We start from the raw sequence: 25,480 nt of genomic DNA, 5'->3' as shown, positions 1-25,480 counted from the left end.
ATGATCTGCAGCATTTCTGTGGAGCTAGGAAGAGCACGCCTGGAAATGAAAGTATTTATAATGGTCCTTATCTTTTTCAAACGGCCTAACCAGAGCTCTACTTAAGGGCCACTGGTTGCACTCTGGCGCTCTTCCGGGGGAGATCAGGAGCAGGAGATCTCGACCCAAAATTGGTCTCCACAACCTTCATGTTATGCCCAAAAATCTGGGTCTTCAATTTCTGCCCCTATATGTAATAATCCTGTCATTTACATGCCATTTCAATATGCCTGCCCATATTTGGGCAGATGCATTGAACGCTTCATATCATTTTCGATGGGATGTCTTAGAATTGGCAGAAGGTGTCGTGGAACCAACAGAATGGCTTCCTGTCGGAAGTAAATTGGGAAGCTGGCTTAGCTACAAAGGAAAATCGTCTGTATGTTCTGTAAATGATTGTAATCCACTCCTTAGCAGTTATTATCATTAAGCGTGTAATTTATAGCCTAAGCCACAATCTGATAAGAGCAATTATTCTACCGCTTTCCAAGATCTAGGACATATCCAGTAAAACAGAGTGACAGGAGTTTTTGTTTAATCCCTGTTTTGACGATATTAGCAGATATCAGGTGTATAAAGGCACATTCCAGTTGTAAGGAATGAAGACTCAGGTACACGAATGGTCTTTGGTGCCTTCATTAAGTATCTGAGTAAAACCGTAAAATGTAACAGTGTGGGTAGGTATACTTGACATTGGTTCTCCATTTGACTTTATTCCAAGAGTGGATTTATAAATGTTAATATTAAGGCCATATGACTAAGGTGACATGGCAATGTGGACAAAGTGATGCACAGGAACTGTGTGTTAGAGCTTCAGTAACATAACACTGGATTAAATACTGTTGCCGATATTAATTGACACTTAATGGTTTCTTACATCATTCATATGTTCTTTATTTAGTAAAGCCATTCATTCATTTTTTAAGTGCCAATGTAATGGCTGACAGCGACCTGTGTTATGAGTATATGGGCCGGATTTTTGGCTTTCGGGGTTTTTCGGCAATAACGGTAGCGATACATTTTCGCTGCGCTACCGTTTTTAGGCCGAACTTTCGGTATTTACATTTGCAGTAAAGGGGGCGTTGCACGAAGATTCGCGGCACAAAAACGTGAGTTTCGCCAAATTTAGTCTGGGGCCGGGAGCGCTACGAGAAAGGCCTTGGGAGGGGGGAAAAATTAATTAAAAAAAACATTCAAAAAACATTTACAAGGCACTTATCTATCGAATCACTGAAAAAATAAAATCTTTAACTTACCTTTTTTGCAGGTTTTCATACTTATCGCTGCTGGCAGGACTGCATCGGCAGGTCACTGATAAAGTGCAACACCCCACCGACACCTGGGAGTCCCTGGCCAAAGTCCACCCTAAGTGGAGGAAGTGCATCCGGGAGGGCGCTGAGCACCTCGAGTCTCGTCGCTGAGAGCGTGCAGAAACCAAGCGCAGACAGCGGAAGGAGCGTGTGGCAAACCAGTCCCACCCTCCCTTACCCTCAATGACTGTCTGTCCCACCTGTGGCAGGGACTGTGGTTCTCGTATTGGACTGTTCAGCCACTGAAGGACTCATTTTAAGAGTGGAAGCAAGTCTTCCTCGATTCCGAGGGACTGCCTATGATGATGATGGTGATGATGATTCTGGGTACGGCGTACGGGTCAGGAGAGAGCCGATAGTCCGACGGGAATGCAATCCGCGGCGTTGCACGTAGGTGTTCCTCTCCCCCCGGCGGTACGTACCATCACCGCCACAAACAGGTACCGGAGGATCCTGCCCGGGCTTTGCGACCGGGTTTTCGCCACGGAGGGTCAAATCAGGGCGAATCCCGGTCGCAAACCTCTCAAACATCCAGCCCATTATCTTTAATCTGTTATAACATGAGCTTTCTAATCTAAGTTATGCCATTGCGGGTAAGTGTTGAATGAAGGACATCGGAAAATTGGAAGGCAATTTACCCTAGACTGTTCTTATGAACCTCATTGGCCAGATGTCAGTTAGTCATAGGCGGTCCCTCGAAACGAGGATGACTTGCTTCCATGCCAAAAAAGGATGAGTTCACAGGTGTTTCAATGAAGGACCTAATATTCCAGATCCCGAACTACATCCTGAAGGGTGGAAGATGCCTGTGCGTGGATTTTTTTAACGTGGGGTGACCGTTGTACACTAGCCACCACATGGGCTCGACAGAGCTAGGTCTTGGTCCAGTGGCAAGGGTTATCCAAGATGACTGGAGACCAGCTCTGCTGCACAGACCTAGTGCGTACACATATCGCAGTGTAGGCTGGGCCCGTGCTGCCCCGTGCTGATTCCCCTTCACCACCCCAGGACTGCTGCACAGCAATTGTACGATGACTGTCATTCAGCCACCAGGTGGCCAGATGTACCATGACATGGAAAGAGATCAGAATGTCAAGTAAAAGGTGTGTGACAAAGGGAGAGTTGTGCACATAATCAACAGAAAAAAAGAACAAAAATGTTGAAAATAAGTTGGAAAGAAAAATATTCAAGATCACAGGGAAAACAATTTAGAACTGCACATTTCTGCTGAGGATGCAAGATAAATGGAAGGGTGGGAAAAGATCATAAGCCTGAACATGCCACCCCTTCCAAACATAGTGCAACCCTGCATCCCCTTGACTTGTCCCACAATCAGGCAATCTCTTCAGACAGGCAAAAAAAAATCTGTGGCCAATTCAGAAAAACTATGAAATTCTTCTCCAACTCCTGAAGAAAATCAAGTAAAACTCCATAAATCCTCATAATCGCAACTACCAGCAACTTACCCTCGGTTACTGAAATGTTTTCTTCACTCAGGAAACGGTCCAAATTCTTGTGAAGGAAAGCAGTTTACCCATCACAAGTTCAAGTAGTTTGTACCAGAGAAGGATGCCTCTCTGCAAAACAAAATACTTCCTGGCATGTAGCCTAACTCTTCGCTTAACTATTTTATAAGCATGCCCTCGAGTACATATATCCATATCCATCTCAAGTAACTTATCCAATCTGACTGAATCCAATCTCTTAATCATTTAAAAAACATTTATCCTATCCCCTCTAAGCCTTTGTTATTCTAAAGTAAATAGCGCTAACTCATAGTGCCTATCCTTATAACTAGGAGTCCTTATGCTAGGTATCATTCTGGTCACTATAAGAAGACAACCACTACACCAGCAAAGACATGCTGATCCAGGCCGACTTGAACAACCTACCACCAACCCGTCTCAAATCTAGAGGGCCTTTTTGGACCATTGCTGAAGCCCTTCAGCGATCTCTCCTCAGCCTTGAAGACCGATGGCGAAATGCTTGGAAGAACTGTGACATACGGAATGGATTCATTATAGAGGACCCCACAGTACAACCTGAAGGATCAAACCTTCCCTGCAAACAGTGGACAACCATCAACCGCCTCAGAACTGGTCATAGAACATAGAAACATAGAAAATAGGTCAGGAGCAGGCCATTCGGCCCTTCGAGCCTGCACCACCATTCAAATATGATCATGGCTGATCATGCAACCTCAGTACCTCACTCCTGCCTTCTCTCCATACCCCCTAATCCCTTTAGCCGTAAGGGTCACATCTAACTCGCTTTTGAATATATCCAACGAACTGGCCTCAACAACTTTCTGTGGTATAGAATTCCGTAGGTTCATAATTCTCTGGGTGAAAAAGCTTCTCATCTCGGTCCTAAATGACTTACCCCTTATCCTTAGACTGTGACCCCTGGTTCTGGACTTCCCCAACATCGGGAACATTCTTCCTGCATCTAACCTGTCCAATCCCGTCAGAATTTTATATGCTTCTATGAGATCCCCTCTCATTCTTCTAAATTCCAGTGAATATAAACCTAGTCGATCCAGTCTTTCTTCATATGTTAGTCCTGCCATCCCGGGAATCAGTCTGGTGGATCTTCGCTGAACTCCCTCAATAGCAAGAATGTCCTTCCTCAGATTAGGAGACCGAAGCTGCACACAATACTCAACAGTGTGGTCTCACCAAGGCCCTGTGCAACTGCAGCAAGACCTCCCTGCTCCTATACTCAAATCCTCACGGTCGATGCTGCCACCTTCTCCATAGGTGGAAGATTAAAGCATCCCCATGATGTGACTGGACTCCTAATCAGACCCTGGAGCACATCATCGTGCACTGCCCTCAGAGGGAATTTGCAGGCAGCCTACAAGATATCCACACTGTTACACCAGAAGCTTTGGCCTGGATATCCAACTTGGATATTAATGTTTGATTTGCTTTGTTACTACCATACGAAAGAGGAAGACGAGATTCTGGTCACCCTCCTCTGCAACTACTCCAGGGCCTCAATATTCATCACCATGTGCACGGACCAAAAGTGGATACAATATACAGTATTAATATGCCAAATTCTGATATAGCCTAAATTTGTTTTGTATTCAATGGGCCTATCTATACAACCTAAATCCCTATTTGCTTTTCTTATAGCCGTGTCACACTGCCTGTGTACCTCTAATGAGTAATTAAGAAGTACCCTCAAGTTCCTTTCTTGATCTGTATCCCTTCAAGTCCTCACACCTCCCTTTCTCTGCAACCTCGACTCGAGGTCTCGGTGTCAAACTCACAGGCATATAACTGCAGAGAGTCAATGGCTCACATATAACATTCCCATTTTCTTCAGCATTCTGGGATAAATGGGATTGGGTTCAGCTGCTCTCTCAGATTTAAGCACAATAATCATAGCTTTGACCACCTCAGCAGTTAAATTCTATAGAAGCAATGGGAGAAAGAAAAAGAAAAAAAATGGAAAGAAAGAACTTGCATTTATCATGTTTCATGCCCTTCGGACATCTCAAAGTGCTGCACAGCCAGTTACGTACTTTTTGAAGTGTAGTCACTGTTGTAATACAGAGAAATGCAGCAGTTAATTTGCACACAGCAAGGTCCCATAAATAACTAATTGAAAGGTTTTTAGTGGTGTTGATTGGGGGATGAATGTTGACCAGGACACCAGTACAACTCCCCTGCTCTTCGAATAGTGCCAAGGGATATTTTACATCCATCTTCGAGGACAGACGGGACCTCGGTTTAAAATCTCAGTTGAAAGATGGATTCACTGCACTTTATAAATGCTTTTAAGAACCAAGAGAGACTCTTGCATGTTCTTTAATATTGTACAATTATCATTCAAAATTCAATTGTAAAGGATAAAGTATATAAGTATATATATATATATTTTGTCCAAACTGTAATATGGTGCAAGTAATCAATATATTAGTCTATCAATGAATGTAAGAGATCATACTGAAACAATCAGATAACAAAGTAGTGCTAAATATTCCAGTAAGAACCAATAAAATGAATACTATCATGCATATCTTTTTATTTATTTATACAGTTGATAATAATAACAGAAAAAAGATGCATAACATGAGAATAACTCCTTACAAAGGTCTCGAATACTTATACATTGATAAAGTATGATTGTGCATATGAGTAGTGCCTTTGAAAACTCTACATTACAAGTCTCGTGCTACAATATAATCAATAATTTTCAAATATTCTATTAAGTAGTTTTAAGTAGAATGTATCTTTGAAAATTGCATTTAAATTCAGTGCTCAAATATTAATACTTTGATTTGTTAACTTCTTTGGTACCTTCATTAAATATCTGAAATATTGAGACTTTACAAACCAAGGCAGAAATAATGCACATTAGATTAAGGCATATACTAATATTGTGCAGAAGGCATTGGTTTACTGTTAAACCATGTTAAAGTTATGAGAGATTTGTGTTTGCAATTTACTTTCCTTTCATACACGTCAAAGTATTGTTTTCTCTTTTTCCATAAGTATGCTACAAAAACTCAAAGTCCAGGGCCTTGACTAAGGACAGAGGTCAAAGGTTTGTCCCTTGGTGGTCATGATGGAAAACAAAGGCCACAGCACTCAGAACAGATCCCCATGCAATCGGAATTTACACAACTTTCCTCCAGATCCTCACAGTCCGTACAGCAAGGCAGACTGCAGTTTCCAACATCTTCACAACAGCAACTGCACGCATTGAATCCACCACATGATGCATCATCAGAGATGGATTTGCACAGGAACAGCATTTCACAAAACAGGCAGGCTAGTAGGCAATGGACACAGCAGTCTTCTTAACCATATAAGGGAAGTAAAAGGGGGAAAAAAGTGATCTAACATTATAAAGATTTTATTATATAATATAGACAGACAACTTATGACACTTAGCTCTATAACTAGAGCTGCACTATAGGTTTACTGTGGATATTTTCAGAAAATAATGTCCGAATTCTGCAGTGATTGAATGCAGTGGTGGCTTGTGTGCAACGGTCACCCCACGTTAAAAAAATCCACGCACAGGCTTCTTCCACCCTTCAGGATGTAGTTCGGGATCTGGACTATCAGGTCCTTCATTGAAACACCTGTGAACTCATCCCTTTTTGGTGTGGAAGCAAGTCATCCTCGTTTCGAGGGGCTGCCTATGATGATGATGATTAAATGCAAGTATATATTCACAATAATGGCCCGGCCTTTACTCACTCAGAGAGAGCGAGTCTGTGTAATTATGTAGCCACACTATGATTATTAGCTTTACTGTAATATTCCCTTCATATCCCTAAGGGAGCTTAGTGATAGCAAACTTCAGAAATTTCTAAAGCTAGTTCCAAACACTCACTGGTTTCCTGACAGGAGTCAAATATACCACAGTCAAACTCACACTTGCAGTTACAATCATGGTTGCTATGGCTCACATCAGAATTATATTTATGACAACGATAACCACATGTCCAGGTCCATAGATTTGCACATGTGTGAGGCAGCATGAGCAGAAAATCGTAAAACTGGCAGAACAGACAGGCCAGAATGAGAGACGCACATCCATCTGATAAGAAAGATGGGATGATAAAGAGACAGGGTATAGTTAGTGGTTATGAAATAAGAATGGTGGAAACATCAAAGACTACCTAGAAAGTGTATTTAAACATGTAATAGAAGCAACTTAGGTAGCAACACAAAATGGCAATAAAATGTAAATAAAGTTAAATATGAAATAATATTAAATGCCTAACTATTTTGATTTTCGACTGAAAAATCCAATATTTTGCTAATTTGATAGGGAGGGGATAGAATTTGGACAATGACTTCAAATACAAATTTTCAATCACAAATTTAAGGGTCATCCCATTAGCTGAGGCCTTTTTCTGAAAATACCTACTGCAGCATTAAGGCTAGTGCAAAGTTAGCACCGCATGACATTCTGTATTATCAATAACAGCTATTACTCATCTTGTACATTCACTTCCCAAAGATACAATAAGCAAGTCAGAAGAACTCAGTTGTATTTCAGAGGGCATCCAGCAATGCAATATAATTTACATGTCTATTTACAACATTGTAGCAAGATTTGAATAATTGTGCAGATTGCAAATGGCCAGAACCGATAAGCTAGCACTTAAGGGAACACAATTTAGATAATACACATTTTTTGTTGTTGTTCCATCCCAATTGATGCAGTAGTTCTGGTTCATTTAGAAGACTATTTTACTTTTTGGGATGATGTAGGGGCATGGGGAAAAACATCTGTGGTTAGTGGCGCAGAATTAGTGAACTCATAAAATCTGATTGAGCTTTTCTCTCAATGTCTCAGTGAGTTTAGCCAGTGAGCAGCTGAGTCGTAAAGGCCACAGAGACCCGAAGGATTCCTACTTTACACCCATGGGCTGGGAAGTGCAAAAGCCGTCACAGTTTTCACTCCTAATCAACATTCAGTGGCCCTTAGCGGAAAGACACGTCTGGACGTCAGGTGTAAGCAATACCAGGCTCGGGTTGGTGTCTGCCATGTTTGAGCAGCTTGCCAATGCTCACTGTCCGAGCTCATACACGAATAACAGCCACTTGGGTAAGGTGCTGAGGAGTGATTAGGGTCCCTGGAACCACAGCCCAGCCAGCAGGCAATGACCTTGGGAGAGGAGGGTTGTTATTTCAGAAATATAAGATCAAATGGGCTGAAGGGCCGGCTTCATCTGAATGCATCTTGTGAATAATGATCTCATTTACTACTATAGTTTATAAATATATATATTTATTACTATAGTTTAAGTTAATTTAGAACAAGGGCATGAGTCTGATTTCCATCCTGTTGGGGGGGAGGGGGGGAGGGGGAGTGGCGGGAAATGGATGGCTTTTGGATTCTGCCTCATTTAGACCAGACATTTAGATTTTGGCCAGTGGGGGAAAGATAAATCTTCTGCATGATTGTCCATGTTAAGAGGCCATGTTGGATGAATTTCCGAGGCGTTGCTAGAATTCCACTTTTTATGGCTTTGAAAGGCCTCAGCCGAACTCAGCCCAGTTAAGGCCGAGTTTGAGTCCCTTTGAAGCCTTCTGAAGGTTCCAAACGTTTACCAGATGAAGGCATTCAGTTCCAGCATAAGGTTATCTTCTTTAGCATCAGAGTAGCCATACCATAAGCCAGAGTCGAAAATACCATAATTTCTTTTCTTTGTCCCAGTTGAGGGACTTTGGAGAGAATGTCAAAGCAGTCCTCTGCCTTCAGATTAGGTCAGGCCAGAGACCGTTGATGGCCCAGACAGGTGCTCCAGCCCATCCCAGGTATGTAACTGACTTTGGCCCAGCTGGGGTCTCTGGCCTGGGGCTAGGGTCATGCTCCGCTGCACCTATACCACTGGAGCGGTCCCCCAGGAATTCTCAGGCCATAATATTTGGTATATTGATAAGCTAAGATATCTCTACCTGGAGCGCTGCAAGCTAAGACTTCTCGAACTTTCTGTTTAACTTGGATGTAATCTTTTAATTTTACGCTGTCCTGATTTTAACATTTTAGTAATCAATAAACCTACCTTCAGTGTGTTTGTTATGAATTTGTGAGCTTGCTGATTGACAACCAAATTTACTTTTCTTACTGTCCATGGAGCATAGTGATGGAGTTGAACCCATCCACGTTCCATCAGTTGCCATTTCTTTAGAAGGTGGCGGTGAGCATCCTGAAAACACTATGGCATCATTTCTGCATTCTGTTACAGTACTAATCATTTTGCATGTTCCATCATCTGAAGGTTGAACATTTGATGAAGGGAAGGTATGACCTAGAACAATACAGAAAAATAACTACTGTATCTGCTGAAACATCACAAATCAAATGACAAGCAAAACTAAACAGGAAGACATATGCTTGACGCCTAGTACAGAAGAGTGTCAGTTGTTCGAATGTGCCATCATTTGCGGCCTCTACGGGTGCGTATGAGGTGTGCACGTGCCCACAAGTTCCAGGCATGTGCTGCGTATTCGCTAAAACCCGGAACTTGTGATCTTGCCAAGATCTAATGCATCCCCGGGAAAGGGGCATAGGGGCATTCACTGGCAGAGAGTTGGGCTATTTGCCCAATGTCTGCCCAGCGAATGCCCATGAAATTCTTACTCCAGCTTTTACCAGCGTAATAGTTTTAAAAAACAGAAAAACTAAATGTTGTCAATAATTTATACATTTAAAAACCTGTGAAATAAGGTAAATTTATTTTTAGCCGGTTTAAAACATGTAAATTTATTTTTCAAAAAATTACATTTTTGTTGTAAATATTTAATTAAATGCCACTTTAATTCATTTTAAATATATAATGTTTTTTAATTTATTTATTTGAAGTGTAGATGTATTTTTTGAAGTATTCCCATTCATACTTATGGGGTTTCCATACATGTGAAATCCCCACACGTGTGAATGGGGATTCACTTCTGTCATTCCTTGGGCTGGCCCATCTGATCACAGGAGCGCTCGCGAACCGTCAGTGCCCCTGGGATACGTTGACCTCTTCCCACGTGTACCCAGAGAGCCCCAGGACCACAAATCTCCATAGCTCCCAGTATGTGGGTGTAATGACTCAAGAGTCTGGTTACTGTAAACTCACTCAGATGCAACCTGAACCATCTTTATTCCAGCCCAAGAGTGCCAGCGTGACAAAGACACCCAGCTTATACACAGGTGACCAAGCACACGTGCCACCTGCGTACAGACCGATGACCTCCGACCGCGGCGCCCTCTGGTGTCTGGTGATCCCCAAGCATTAATACATAACAGTGGGTATTTTATTTGCAGTCAGAGGCATTTCCCCACGGGAAGGCTCCGACTGCAAATTCAGTGACCATATTGCCTTTTTAGGCACAGGGACGGATTTTCAGCAGGTTTGCGACCGGGTTTTCGCCGTGATTTGACCCTTCGCGGCGAAAGCCCCGTCGCAAAGCCTGGGCAGGATCTCCGGGTACCAGTTTGCGGCGGCGCTTCCAAGTACCGCCGGGGAGAGGTGCGCCGATGTGCAACGATGCCGTACTTTCGGCTCTCTCCCGACCCGTACGCCGCGCCCAGAATAGCGACAGGTCAAACCTGTCGGTGCAGTTCTGCCAGCAACGAAGGAATGAAAACCCTGCAAAAAAAGTACGTTAAATTTTTCTTTTTTTATTTCTTTTTCAGTGATTCGATAGATAAGGGTCTTGTAAATGTTTTCGGAATGTTGTTTGGATTTTTAAAATTTGATTTTCCCCCCTCCCAAGGCACAGCACCCCCGACCATGGACTAAAACCTGCCGAAACTTGCGGTTTTCACCACGAATAGTCGTGCAATGCCTCCTTTGACGTAAAGGCCGAAAGTTCGGCCTAAAAACGGTAGCGCAGCATAAACGTTAATTTTGGCCTATCGCTACTGTTTTCGCTGGAAAACCCCGAAAAGCTGAAAATTCGGCCGATAGTGTTGTAAAACCGCACACTCGATAGGGGGATAGACGGGTACTGTTCCACACTGATGGTCATTCTCTACTTTGCAATGGAAAAAACTAATGGCAAGTGAAATTCCCACCTCTTTTGCAACAAAATGATAACTGCTTGAGTTAAGTGCAGGTTATCAAATTATACCATGCAAAGAAAACAGTATAATTAGAAACATTCTCCAATAACAGGTAATTCAATAGGATGCAAAGCTTTGGCTTAAATTATGAGATTGCAATAAGTTTACAAAATTTCTGTTGTAACCATTCAAAAAATACACAGAATGGACATTAAGATAAATCACCATTTTCCTGTATATCCACATTCAAAAAAAATCACTTTCATAGAAATCAGAAAAATTTACAGCACAGAAGGTGCCCATTCGGCCCATTGTGTCTGTGCTGGTTAATGGTAATAAAATCCCAACTAAGCCTTAGAAACAACTATGGTCACATAGTGGAGGTATGGTGGATAAAAAGAGCTACTGTGATTGTCTTGGGGATGGTACAGTGAAATCGGATACATTCAAAAATAGGGGCGCAGCATAAAACTGGTAACTACAAGCCAATTAGTCTAAAGTGGCGGGAAAACTACCAGAGACCATTGTCAAGGACAACATTAATTCTCACTTGGAGAAGCATGGGCTAATCATCATCATCATCATCATAGGCAGTCCCTCGGAATCGAGGAAGACTTGCTTCCACTCTTAAAACGAGTCCTTAGGTGGCTGAACAGTCCAGTACGAGAGCCACAGTCCCTGTCACAGGTGGGACAGACAGTCGTTGAGGGTGGGACGGGTTTGCCGCACGCTCTTTCCGCTGCCTGCGTTTGTCTTCTGCATGCTCTCGGTGATGAGAGCTAATAAGGGACAGCCAGCTCCGACTTGTTCAAACAAATTGTGTCTGACTAACTTGGTTGAGTTATTTGATGAAGTAAGAGAGAGGATTGATGAAGGTAATGAAGTAATGTTGTATGTATGGACTTTCAAAAGGCATTTTATAAAGTAGCACTGAACAGATTTATGAAAGGGATGGTGGTAGCTTGGGTATGTAATTGGCTAAGGGATGGGAGGCAGGGAGTAGTGGAGAATGGATGGTTTTCTGCCTGGAGCTAATTATGCAATGGTGAACCCCAGGGGTCAGTAGTTGGACCATTGCTTTTCTTGTTATGATTAAATTACCAGGACTTGGTTGTACAATTTTGAAGTTTGTGACTGATACAGAACTTGGCAATGTAGCAAACATTGAGCAGGATAGTAGTGGATTCAGGAGGGCATAGACAGACTGGTGAAATGGGCAGACACATGGCAAATGCAATTTAATGCAGATAAGTGCGTAGTGATGCACTTTGGAAGAAACAACAAAGTGGCTCTATAATCAAAATGGTACTATTTTGAGGGGTTGCATGAGCAGAGAGACTTGGGTATGGGTGCATAACTCACAAATCCTTGAAGGTGCCAAGGCAAGTTGAGAAGGCAGATAGGGAGGCAAAATCATTTTTCAAACCCCAAAAGTGACCCAAACTGCATCGGCAGTAAAAGGGGAACTTTGCTGTGGGGAAGGAGCTAGCAGCTGTACGAAGTGTTGTTGGCATTCTGAACAAGGTTGTGCACCCATCCTCTCAGCTGCAGTGATGCTAGGCAAAGAAAGGAGTAAAAAACATACAGAAAACGTGGGACTTAATTCAAAAATGCCCATAGCTAAGTAAAATGGTGAATGCATTTTGTTCCAGTTATTCATATTTTTTGTACCAATCCAGGAATTAGGGGAATTGGTGGAAACACATAGAGAAAACTGCAAATTCAAGGAAAGGAGACACAATTCCAGTCTCCGGGCCAATGCATACTCTATCCTTGAGCAGCTACACGGAAGCTGCTGTTTGTCCTGAAAGGGGAGTGGGGGGGTGGGTGGGGAAGAGATGTTGAAGAGACCCCAGAGTAAGGCCCGAGATGTGGGGTCTGGACTGGGATGGTTGACCCCTGTTAGAAATACAGGTCTGTCATCGAATATCGTCTTTGTTTCAGTAGCATCAGTTACTCTCATAAGCAGTATGAACTTCTGAATTTTTATGGAAGTTGACTTACACTGCCCTATCTCTACTTGTCACTGGACCAAGACCTCGCTCTGTCAAGCCCGTGTGGTGGCTGGTGTGCAACGGCCACCCCACGTTAAAAAAATCCACGCACAGGCATCTTCCACCCTTCAACATGTAGTTCGGCTCCTTCATTGAAATACCTGTGAACTCATCCTTTCTTTGGCGTGGAAGCAAGTCATCCTCGTTTCGAGGGACCGCCTATGATGATTATCTACTTGCAATGTAAACTGGGTGTAAAACTGGATATTCATGTCTCGTGCACATGTGATAGACTGAGGAAACAGTCGGTGAGGTGAGGCGGATCTGAATTATTGAGCTGCGTTATTGCACGGTGAATGAAGATAGAGTGACAGCTGTCATTCGATTCACTTAGTTCTACCAATACAACTTATCTTTGATGCAAAATAAAGTACAGGCTGCACTTCCCCACATCAGTGGGTCATTTTACTTGATTTAAACAAAATGTATTCTAACTGTTGCTCCAACATTTCTGACTTTCTGGGCCTGTCTGCACCTTTTACAGCACTCTCTGTTTTGTGGGAAAAAAACTTAATTGCTAGCATTTGGTTTACTCATCATTCCTTTCCCGTTGTCCCCATCACGTTGAGGCGTAGTTCCTGACCCCTGGCCACATCTGAGGGGCTGGCCAGAGGAGCATTACGTCAGTCCTGCTAATGTGCCCTCTCACTTTGAAACCAGCTTTATGCAAAGCATAACCAGAAGGAAATTCTATCCCCATATGGTGTGAATGTTTGTTAGGAGCACCTGGAAATTGGTAACATCTGCTCTATTATTTCCATCGTCTTTGGTGACTTCGTTGTATCACAGACCACGATTGGATGATTCAAACAGGAATAGTGCAGGCATATTAGCTGGAATGATACCAGGATGCAAAAGGCTTAAATTATGAGAAATGGCTGCACAAACTTGGCTGGTATTCCCCTGAATTTAGAAGGTTGACGGATGATCTACACGTAGTTTTAAAAAAAAAATGATTGTGGCAGATTACGAACGTGGTTTGTGCAGTTGGCAGTCTGATGGGCAAAATCTTCCCAATACACAAAGGGGAAGAGATACATCTCAGATGGTGCGTAAAACGGGTGGTATTGACTGCAATGAAACTGAATATCAGGTGCTGCGTGTAACGGGCGGGCGATCCACAGACGCAGACGAATTTCTACCCCAAAAGCTGTGAAGAAGTTTCTAATCTGACATATAAACTGGTGTAAGATTGAAGAAGTGGTCCAATCTGATCCCACAAAATGCAATGTTGGCAGCAGAGAACCAAATGTGCTTCTTGGGGAAAACAAAGCAACGCTACTGCACAGAGGCTGGAAGTCACCATCATCATCATCAGAGGCGGTCTCTCGGAATCAAGGAAGACTTGCTTCCACTCTTAAAATGAGTTCTTAGATGGCTGAACAGTCAAATTTGAGAACCACAGTACCTGTCACAGGTGGGACAGATAGTCGTTGAGAGTAAGGGTGGGTGGGACAGATTTGCCGCACGCTCTTTCCGCTGCCTGCGCTTGATTTCTGCATGCTCACGGCGGCGAGACTCGAGATGCTCAGCGCCCTCCCGGATGCACTTCCTCCACTTAGGGCGGTCTTTGGTCAGGGACTCCCAGGTGTCGGTGGGGATGTTGCACTTTATCAGGGAGGCTTTGAGAGTGTCCTTGTAATGTTTCCTCTGCCCACCTTTGGCTCGTTTGCCGTGAAAGAGTTCCGAGTAGAGCGCTTGCTTTGGGAGTCTCGTGTCTGGCATGCGAACTCTGTGGCCTGCCCAGCGGAGCTGATCAAGTGTGGTCAGTGCTTCAATGCTGGGGATGTTGGCCTGGTAGAGGACGCTAACGTTGGTGCATCTGTCCTCCCAGGGGATTTATAGGATCTTGTGGAGAGATCATTGGTGGTATTTCTCCAGCGGCTTGAGGTGTCTACTGTAAATGGTCCATGTTTCTGAGCTATACAGGAGGGCGGGTATTACTACAGCCCTGTAGACAGTTTTGAGGGGCTGGTCTTCAAACACTCTTTTCCTCAGGTGGACAAAGGCTGCACTGACACACTGGAGTCGATGTTGAATCTTGCACAGAAGAAGGGAGCAGGCGACCATGCGCAGTATCCCCCATGACTGAATTCAAGGCCCCATTTGTTTATGAATGTTAAATCATGTAATTTCTCCAAAACTAATCAAGCTAGGCCTAACTCCTACATTGTGTAAAGCATGCTGAATGAAGCAGAATAATGTTTTTTAACCTTGATGCCATTTATGCAATCATATTTTCATCTTAATACATAAAGGTCAGGCCAAAACCTATTTTTTTAAATGACATCAATCATACTCACTCAAGTGTGTGTTGAACTTATATGTGTGATTTCATATGCATACAGAATTAGCTATACAGAGAGTGGCAGACCATCGGTAATAGCTCATTAGCAAATGCATGAAATGAATGCTTTGCTTAATAAATTACGGGACTGCGGTGAATGTGAGACAGTCACTTCTAAACCGTCACTATTTTATGTTTGGACACAATTCCAAACAGTAAATTTAAAAAGCTATCTAATGTTACATTAAGATGTACATGTTTGTCTTTAATGTTAATATCCTAACTGCATGCGGTGAATGACATTAGTTGAGGTTTGTGGTGAAATATTGAAAGCGGGCATACTCCAAAAGTTCCACAAAATAGACAAAACACTACTTAAACATGGTCATGTCAGCTTTTTGTTGCTTCTTAATTTTAAGATGTAAAGTATCATTGTATTATATTTTATCATTTAAAAATTGTGTTGACAAAATAGGTATGATTCATCACCAGCACATAAAGTATGAAAATTCAGCCGAAAGGTTTCATTATCTGTCTCACCAGAATAAATGACACCTATAAGCTTCTGCAGGCAAGAATTACATCAAATCATTAAAGCTCACTTTAAGAAATGCAAAGAATAGGCACAATTATCGTAAATGGTCTTAGTTTATACCTTAGGGGACTTCCTGTAATTCCCAGTGTATTCCTAGACACAGGGAAACGCAAGAATGCAGCCAACACCATTTCAACACACGTTGAAGCTGTGACTCTCAATACGTCAGGATATTTATTTCATACGGCAAACAACTACTAACTAAATTGTACAATTCCTGGTCACAGACTGCACTGAGAAGCCTCTGAAAATTTTATGTCCCGCAACAGTTTATTATTATTTCTTATAACAGAATTACATTTTTGCTCTTCTTACTAGAGATACGGTTTGCAGCAATTTCAATAAAACCTCGTGGAAAAATGTTTTACCTTTGTAGACTGTTGCATTCTTACACATTGACTTGGCATATTGCTTTTCTGTTATTGATAAAGATGAGTGAGTTTTTAAATGCTTAATAAATATTAAAAGCTCTCTTTCCACTTTCTTCCTATTTCTAACCCATTTTTACATCTCATCACTATACTTCTGTGTAAGTGAAACTGAACTCTGACTTGTTAAGCATACATGCCTGTTGACATTATAGAGCTTTTGATATTTCGACATTTGAAAACTTCCATTTCCAACATTTTATTTACTACTAAAAATCGATGTGAAATTCACTAAAAACGTAAGGAAAAACAATGAAAAAAGTATTGAGCTGTCCAGTGCACATACCATTACTAGCATACAACAAGAACATTTAATAATATGAATAACTGGCAGCTTTTTGCCGTTAATACTCAAGCCCTGATTTTAACTGCGGGCAGGAATTGGACAGTAGGGGGCCGAGATGGCGATAAACCATCAGCGTAAGGCCTGGGATATTTGAACTTGCTCTGGGGCCATTGACCGTGCTGGCCAGTTTCTCGTCCAGGTCTACAAGGATAGAAAAGGATCAAATACAAGAGACACCTTTAAACAAAGCTCATATTGTGAGGTCATTCTGTGATCCGAGTGGGGAAGCAGTGCTGGAAGGTAGCACAGGCTGCAGACAGAGCTACAACATTGTAGTGAGGATTCTACGATCCATACTCCCTGCAAGCATGGGATTAAACCTTGCGTGCAATGCTTAGGCTTGAATGTTTGCGTATGTTTGAGTAAAAAGGGAGACTGTACACAACAAGGCCAGGATGGTATTAGCCCTGAGCTTCATCTTCCCTCAATGATCGAATAGGCAAGGATGACCAGCATCATCATCATCGTAGGCAGTCCCTCGGAATCGAGGAAGACTTGCTTCCACTCTTAAAATGAGTCCTTAGGTGACTGAACAGTCCAATATGAAAACCACAGTCTCTGTCACAGGTGGGACAGATAGTCGTTGAGGAAAGGGGAGGGTGGGACAGGTTTGCCGCACGCTCCTTCCGCTGCCTGCGCTTGGTTTCTGCATGCTCTCGGCGACGAGACTCGAGGTGCTCAGCGCTCTCCCGGATGCACTTCCTCCACTGAGGGCGGTCTTTGGCCAGGGACTCCCAGGTGTCAGTGAGGATGTTGCACTCTATCAGGGAAGCTTTGAGAGTGTCCTTGTAACGTTTTCTCTGCCCACCTTTGGCTCGTTTACCGCGAAGGAGTTCTGAGTAGAGCGCTTGGTTTTGGAGTCTCGTGTCTGGCATGCGGACGATGTGGCCTGCCCAGTGGAGCTGATCGAGTGTGGTCAGTGCTTCAATGCTGGATGGATGCTGCAAGGATGACCAGCGACTTACTGAAAGGAGAACAACTGCTGGTCATTTCTGGTCATCCTGTAGTTTGGGTTCGTTTCTTCACATTGTGTGCCATTTTGTTTTGCAAGCTGAGACACGGGCTGGAATTTTCCCATTGCCGACTGCGCGGGTTTTGGGTTGGGTAAAAATCCCCGCATTTGCCAGCGTGTCAGGGACCCGCCGCCATCTAACTCGGGTGGCTTTGAAGGCGCAACATGGACCTGATCGGCAAAAGACGACATCATTCAAGTAATGAACTGCTTGTTGAGAGACCCTTTAGGGGGTTTTTAACAGGAACTTTTGACTTTTACTGCAGGAACACGGGATTCGCCTGTGAATGGAAGGCGGAAACTCAATGGCCCTTGGCGAGTCCATTTATCGAAAGCTGGGAGAAGCAGATAAATACTCCCACATTACACCTCATTACCTGCCTCATGGAAAGGCTCTGGCTTACAGATTTAGGTGTCAGCAGTTTGCAGGTCATTTCTGAAACCTTGGAAGCCACTCTCACCACATTGTTACTCAGGATCAGATCATTGAGGGATTGGTCCTCGGGGTGGGGGGAAAATTCCCCCATTCTTTAAGGCCCGTTACCGCCTCCAACAGAGTGGCAAGGCCTTTCCGACCAGGGACAGGGGGATGGTACGGCCCATCCGGAATTGCCCCCAGGCCGGAATTGTGTTTTAGTCCGACCCGACGCTCCGACGCGCTGTCGGTCACGTGCCGACCCCGTCCGCCCCGCGAGGGAAATTGCCCCGCGGGAGCGTGGTTGCCGTCGGTCGGTGCCCCCGACAGCTTCGCGCGGCGGGAAGCTGCCAGTGGCTGGACGGCTCGTCCGCCCTTAAAGGGGGAGGGCGCACCGCCGCGACCGCCATTTTACTTTAATTGTCGGCCGACTATTGTAGTCCGCCAACAACGGCGGCCATGGGTCCGGCCGGGCCGCCAACAGGCAGCCCGGCAGCCCCTCTTCGAGTGCCGGGCTGCTGGCTCGGCCGGAGCCCAGCCTGATGGCCCGGTGGGCACCAAGGAGACCTCGCAGCATCCCTCCCCTTTAAGTGAGGAGCAGGAATGTTGCTACACGTCAGCGTGATGTAGCACGTCCGCGTCGTGCTGACGCCATCAGTGTCGCGCTGACATGCTCGCCACGGTGCCAATGACACCGCCGTTCGTCCGCCCCGCTCCCGACTCGCTTCCGTCCCTCTGCCACCCCCAACACCGTCCCTTTGATTTTTTCCGGCAAAAGAGTGCAATTTCCCTCTATCCCCTGCCCCATCAGTACTGGCGGTAATTCGCCAGTTCATTCGAATTATCCACCCCAAACAGGACAGGGGGGGCAATCTCGGCCCCCTGACCTCCACTTTACCTGCCATCTGCTAGATCAGTGTGGGTGCCGCTTATACTGTCTCACCTTGGACCTCAGAATCGGATCAAAATGAGCCTCACCTGCAGCAGCAACCACAACAGCAGCCTTTTGCTCAACGAGCTGATGCTCCACAGGAGGGGGCACTACAGGGCTGCACTGTGCCGGAGGCGATACCCCAACGCAGGGTATACAGGCAGAGGATGAGCTTCCTGGATATGATTGAGCAGCAGTGCTTCAGAAGGCTCAGGCTATCGCACCAGGTCATGGCAGACATTTGTAGCTGGCTGGAACAAGACCTGCTGCCCAGGGGACTTGGTGACCAATCCTTACCAGTGGCTGTCAAAGTCATCACCGCCCTCAACATCTTCGCCTCAGGCTCCTTCCAGGGATCTGCAGTGTCTCGCAGTCGGCCGCCCGCAGATGAATTACCCAGGTGACCGATGCCATGTTCCACAGGTGAGCCAATATGTCAACATTGCCACTGATGAAGCCAGTGTTACTGAGCGGGGGCTGGCCTTTGCGGCTCTGGTCTGGCTTCCCACAAGTGCAGGGCGTCATCGACTGCACACATGTGGCCATCAACTCAACCCCACATCACCCAGGAGAACCACAAGGGCTTCCACTCCCTCAATGTGCAGCTCGTTCTGCAACCACAAAAAAACATTATCATACATGTGTGCACCAGATTCCCTGCCAGCTGTTATGACTCTTTCATTGCAGCAGCAGTCCACCCTCCCTCAGCTCTTCGCGCCTCCAAACAGACATACGGTCTGGCTGCTTGGAGACAAGGGCGATGCACCGAAGACATGGCGCATGACACCCTTGAGGAGGTCAAACAATGAGGCCGAAATGTGCTTTAATGGCAGCCACATGTCCACCAGATGCGTCATAGAGCAAGCAATAGACGTGCTGAAGATGCGCTTCAGATGCCTTGACAGATCTGGAGGAGCCCTTCAGGAGGCACCAGCCTGAGTCTCTGGAATCATCCTATAACGCAGCAGTGAGGATCGGAGCTGCAGGAGGAGCAAGGCGCAGAGCACACAGAACATTCAGAAGAGGAGGAGGAACCTGAGGTGGAGATGGCAGCGCACATTGCTGCCCCGAGGCCCAGGATGGCCTCATCATGGCCCGATTTACTTGACTTGCTCCAATGCACCCATGTCCACATGCTGTATTAAGTCTCCCCCACCATCAACAACACCATAAAGCATCCCTACAATGACCGAGCCATCCTGCTCATCCAAACTCCCATTGCTCAAGGTGAAGTAATGTCTCATCATTCACTCCAAGTGACAAGGCCCCTTCCCAGTTAGCACACAAAATTGGACAAGACCGGAAAGTGGCGCAAAGAAATACATTTATCTGTGTCATCAAAATAACTGAAACTTATCACTAATATTTGTTCATACACCCATGTGCATATCCTTGTGCATCTACTTTTGTGTCTTTTTTTTTTTCTGAGTGCTTCTAGGAGGTGTAACCCCTGTGGCTTCAGCAGAGGTACAGGTGGGCTGCTCACTTCCCTGCTGCGACTGGTTAGACACTTTTGGTATACGTTCTCTGGGTTTTGAAGCCTGTGAGGGCCCCGCCAAAGTCTGCTCCTCCTGCGACTGTGCAGGGGCAGCCATTGGGATCCGAGGAAGCATGTGGGGCTCTGACTGAGGGGGAGGCAACTGGGGAGAAGTGTGAGCGCTTTGAGCTGAGCTCCCACTTCCATGTCCCCTCTCATCATCATCCCTCTCACGGGCCACCCGCACTTCCCTGCTAGCAAGGAGCAGTTTGCTGCACATCAATGAGGCGATGAAGGCCAAAGTCTACTTTTATATCCCTCCTTGAGATGAGGTCAATGAGCATGTTCCATCTGTTTCCTCAGCAAGCATGTGCTCATGTTGAGTGGCTGGTTGATGGCCACCTTTCCATGGAACAAGCACATCAGCGCCATCGCCTGCTGGTGCTCGTGTTGGAGATGGACTCCTCCATTCTCTGAACATTTGCAGACATCGCGGCTGAAAAAGCTGCCAGAGCCCGCTGCAATTATTGCTGCCCCTCTAAGATCACCCTCTTTCTCGATGGCCCCCGAGGTTCAGCATCTGTATGCAGCTCAGCAGAGCTTGGAGTGTCCTGCGCTCTCGAGCGAGGAGTCTCCACTGCTGTCCTTGTCAACACCATCTGCTCTTGCTCACTTGAGACACCAGGCGACAACACTACTCTATCTCCCACAGGACCCACCGAGGTACGCATATCTGCGCTGGTCCTGGCTGTGCTTGGGTCTGATGATGGGCACCCGTAGGGGCTGGAGCTTCCTCTGAGGAGATGTCTTTCTCCTCTGGCTAGACAGTGGGGGTGGGGGGGGGGGGCACTTGACGGACCTGCGGGAGAGTAAAGAGATGATTTAGAAGTGTTATATTATGAATGGGTAACATTAGCATTATGCTTGTGATGAACATTCACTGGCTGCTGACATCAGCCACTATACGAGTGACTGCTGTGTGCATGTGGCTGTATGAGATGTAACTCTGTCACCAGGTTGCTGGGTTGTCCCCCTCGCTCCGTCTCCCACGCCAGCAGCTCTGAAACTCGCGATATCTCCAGGGCCCCCTCCTGTGCTGCAGTCAGTTGAGTGAATACTGGAAGGCTACCTCCGGTTCCCCGCCTCTCCCATGTGGTCTGGGTTCTTTTCTCCTGCAAGGAGGGAAAGGAGAGAACTTTGAGTGAGAGTGATGGAATGGGTGCCAGGAACGGATGGGTTACATCTGTAGCGGGTGATTATGAGGGAGTGGGTTGAGAATGCCAAATGGCCGCCTTCTGCGGTATTACTTATTCTGATTGCATTAGGGTGAGGTTGAGTGTCAAGGGGTGGTTGGTCGGATGGGGACGTGAGTATGCACATAGAGAGAGAGAGAGAGGGTATGTGTGGAATGATGTGCAGGAGTAGGCTTGGGCAGGTAGAGTGATGGGGATGTGGTGATAGGCACATCAGGCTGAAGTTGAGTGTGGTTTTGCACTCACCTTTCCTGACCTCATGAGATCAGTGAATCGTTTTCTGCACTGGATTCAGGTCCTCCTGACAATATCCCTACTGCTGACCTCCTCTGCTATCTTCAACCAGGCCCTTTTGGTGTCTATATGGGAGGTCTCCTGTGCCTGTCTGCCGGGAACAGGATCTCTTTGCGTGCTCTCACTGCCTCCAACAGAACATGCAGCGATGCATCACTAAACCTGGGTGCAGCCTTCTGCCTTTGAGTATCCATTATTTAATGTTTGGGACAGTACTCTGATGTTTCTATTTCACCTTGCACACTTCTCTACCATACTTCAAACGAGTTGTGTGCCAGGCTGCTTTAAATATCGGCGCTGGAAGCGATCATCGATCACGTCATCAGAATCACTCCATTTAATTGGGTCAGAAAAGGCGCATGACCTCTTTAAGTGGAGCCATTAAATTAAAGACGCATTGAACCATATGCTGAGCAAAACATCGTGTTCCTGACCCACTACCTGGCCCGCACGCACCCGACTCCAAGGTTAAAATCCCGGCCGTGGTCTTCAGATGCTGTCGATCTAAGGAGCACATGCACATAGACAGAGATATGCTCAATTTGTAAGCCATTCCAGGTATCAGCAACTGGCCATGCAGCATGCCACTAAGTGGTACAATTTGATGAAGCTCTTGGAACTTGTGTAGTTTTTGAAGTTCTTTGTAGCTGTTTAGTTTTTGAACATTTTTTAACAAAAGCACATTGCCATCAGCACATCAGCAGTGAGAAGGCTGCAGGAAGCCTCAGAAAGTTGAGGCAGCCGTTTCCCGACGACCTCCCCCTTTTGCCGTCGGGAAATGGCTCCTCAATTTCTGAGGCTTCCTGCAGCCTTCTGTCTCCTTCCCTCCCTCCCTCCCTCCCCGCCGTCTGGAACGGCTTCCTCCCCCCCCCCCCACGTTCGGTCGGTCGGTCGGTTCCCTCCCTCCCCCCCCCCCCCCGCGTTTGGTTGGTTCCCTCCCTCCCCCCCCCCGCGTTTGGTTGGTTCCCTCCCTCCCCCCCCCCCGCGTTTGGTCGGTTCCCTCCCCCCCCCCCCCCCCCCGCGTTTGGTCGGTTCCCTCCCTCCCCCCCCCCCCCGCGTTTGGTCGGTTCCCTCCCTCTCCCCCCCCCCCCCGCGTTTGGTCGGTTCCCTCCCTCCCCCCCCCCCCCGCGTTTGGTCGGTTCCCCCCCTCCCCCCCCCCCCCGCGTTTGGTCGGTTCCCCCCCTCCCCCCCCCCCCCCGCGTTTGGTTGGTTCCCTCCCTCCCCCCCCCCCCCCGCGTTTGGTTGGTTCCCTCCCTCCCCCCCCCCCCCCCGCGTTTGGTCGGTTCCCTCCCTCCCGCCCGCCTGCCTTCGGGAACGGCTGTCTCGTTTTGTGAGGCTTGCTGCAGAATTCTCCGTGGCTGAAGCACTTTCACACAGGTAGGAAGATGGTTTATTTAATCTTTTCTTTGCTTTTAAATGTTTATTCAGGTTGGATTTATTTGTATAATATTTGTCGAAGTATAAATAAGGATTGATTGTAGAATTTAATGACTTCCCTTCCCCCCACCTCGTTCTGGACGCCTAATTTGTAACCTGCACCTGATTTTTTAATGTGTAGACAAGGTTTTTTCAGTTCTACAAAAATCTTCACTTGCTCCATTCTACTTTAGTTTGGAGTACGTTTTCACTGTGGAAACTTTCAAATCAGGCGTCAGTGGCCGGACACGCCCCCTTTTGAAGAAAAAATTCTGTTCCAAAGTAGAACTGTTCTACCTGACTAGAACTGCAGAAAATAAAATGTGGAGAATTGCGATTTCTAAGATAGTCCGTTCTCCACCAGTTGCTCCTAAAAATCAGGCGCAAATCATGTGGAAACTTGGGCCCATAGAATTGAAAAGTAGGGAAGTTATGCTAAACCTGTATCGAACCTTGGTTAGACCATATTTAGAGTACTGCGTACAGTTCTGGTCGCCATATTATAAAAAGGATATAGAGGCACTGGAGAGGGTGCAAAGAAGATTTACAAGGATGATACCAGAAATGCGAGGGTATACATATCAGGAAAGGATGAACAGGCTGGGTCTCTTTTCTATTGAAAAAAGAAGGCTGAGGCGTGACCTAATAGAGGTTTTTAAAATTATGAAAGGTTTTGATAGAGTGGATACAGAGTGTTTCCAATTGTGGAGAAGAGCTTAACTAGAGGCCATCCATATAAGATAGTCACCAAGAAATCCAATCAGGAATTCGGAAGAAAATTCTTTACCCAAAGAATCATAGAATCAGAGAAAATAGGTGCAGGAGTAGGCCATTCGGCCCTTTGAGCCTTCACCACCATTCAATAAGATCATGGCTGATCATTCACCTCAGTACCCCTTTCCTGCTTTCTATCTATACCCCTTGATCCCTTTAGCCGTAAGGGCCATATCTAACTCCCTCTTGAATATATTCAATGAACTGGCATCAACAACTCTCTGCGGTAGGGAATTCCGCAGGTTAACAACTCTCTGAGTGAAGACGTTTCTCCTCATCTCAGTCCTAAATGGCTTACCCCTTATCCTTAGACTGTGTCCCCTGGTTCTGGACTTCCCGAACATCGGGAACTTTCTTCCTCCATCTAACCTGTCCAGTCCCATCAGAATTTGATATGTTTCTATGAGATCCCCTCTCATCCTTCTAAACTCCAGGGAATAAGAACATAAGAACATAAGAATTAGGAACAGGAGTAGGCCATCTAGCCCCTCGAGTCTGCTCCGCCATTCAATAAGATCATGGCTGATCTGGCCGTGGACTCAGCTCCACTTACCCGCCCTCTCCCCGTAACCCTTAATTCCCTTATTGGTTAAAAATCTATCTATCTGTGACTTGAATACATTCAATGAGCTAGCCTCAACTGCTTCCTTGGGCAGAGAATTCCACAGATTCACAACCCTCTGGGAGAAGAAAGAGTGGTGAGAATGTGGAACTTGCTACCACAGGGAGTGGTTGAAGCGAATAGTATAGATACATTTAAGGGGAGGTTGGACAAGCATATGAGGGAGAAGAGAATAGAGGGTTATGCTGATAGATTTAAATGAGGAAAGACAGGAGGAGGCTCGAGTGGAGCATAAACCCGGCATGGACTGGTTGGGCCGAATGGCCTGTTTCTGGGTCGTATATCCCATGTAATCCTGTGTTATCTTAAACATTGTACTGTTGGATAGTCTTGCCTTGCCATATTCCTTAAAGTGTACCATTTTTTCCTGCACCTATTCCCAGGTTCTGCTAGCATACACACCATTAAACTCGACTGCCACCTCCTGCCAGGTGTGCTGCACTGCTATGCTCTGAGGAATGCAAAACAGAATAACATTTCAGGCACCTAGTTCATGCAGCAAAACATACACTGTGACAACCATCGAGTGTGGAAGGCGGGCAGGGGTTGAGGGTATGGTAGGAGATTCAAATGTTGCGCTACTCCATTATTTGCACACAGATTCCATGTCATGCCTCCACAGTGGGTCTCTCTTCACTTTTTTTAATTTTCGTTGCATACTTCTTCCCAAAGGCTGCTGACAGTTCTAAATCCAAT

General features: G+C 45.7%; 1 protein-coding gene across 1 annotated transcript in view; it reads right to left on the bottom strand.

Annotated features, from left to right (window-relative positions):
* Window positions 1–5,707: 5,707 nt before the first annotated feature.
* LOC139276689 (myoD family inhibitor-like) overlaps window positions 5,708–25,480 on the bottom strand; it is a 99,301-nt gene continuing 79,528 nt past the window's right edge. The window contains exons 3-4 of the mRNA XM_070894652.1: window positions 8,890–9,135; window positions 5,708–6,158 (exon numbers count right to left, since the gene is read on the bottom strand). Of these exons, the coding sequence (XP_070750753.1) occupies window positions 5,923–6,158; window positions 8,890–9,135 (482 nt within the window). The 3' untranslated portion in view covers window positions 5,708–5,922. The remainder of the gene's footprint in view (window positions 6,159–8,889; window positions 9,136–25,480) is intronic.

The sequence above is a fragment of the Pristiophorus japonicus genome, chromosome 12 (genome assembly GCF_044704955.1).
Source record: "Pristiophorus japonicus isolate sPriJap1 chromosome 12, sPriJap1.hap1, whole genome shotgun sequence".
Taxonomy (NCBI): domain Eukaryota; kingdom Metazoa; phylum Chordata; class Chondrichthyes; family Pristiophoridae; genus Pristiophorus; species Pristiophorus japonicus.
The sequence above is the reverse complement of the archived record's forward strand: the minus strand, read 5'-3'. Positions and strand labels throughout refer to the sequence as shown.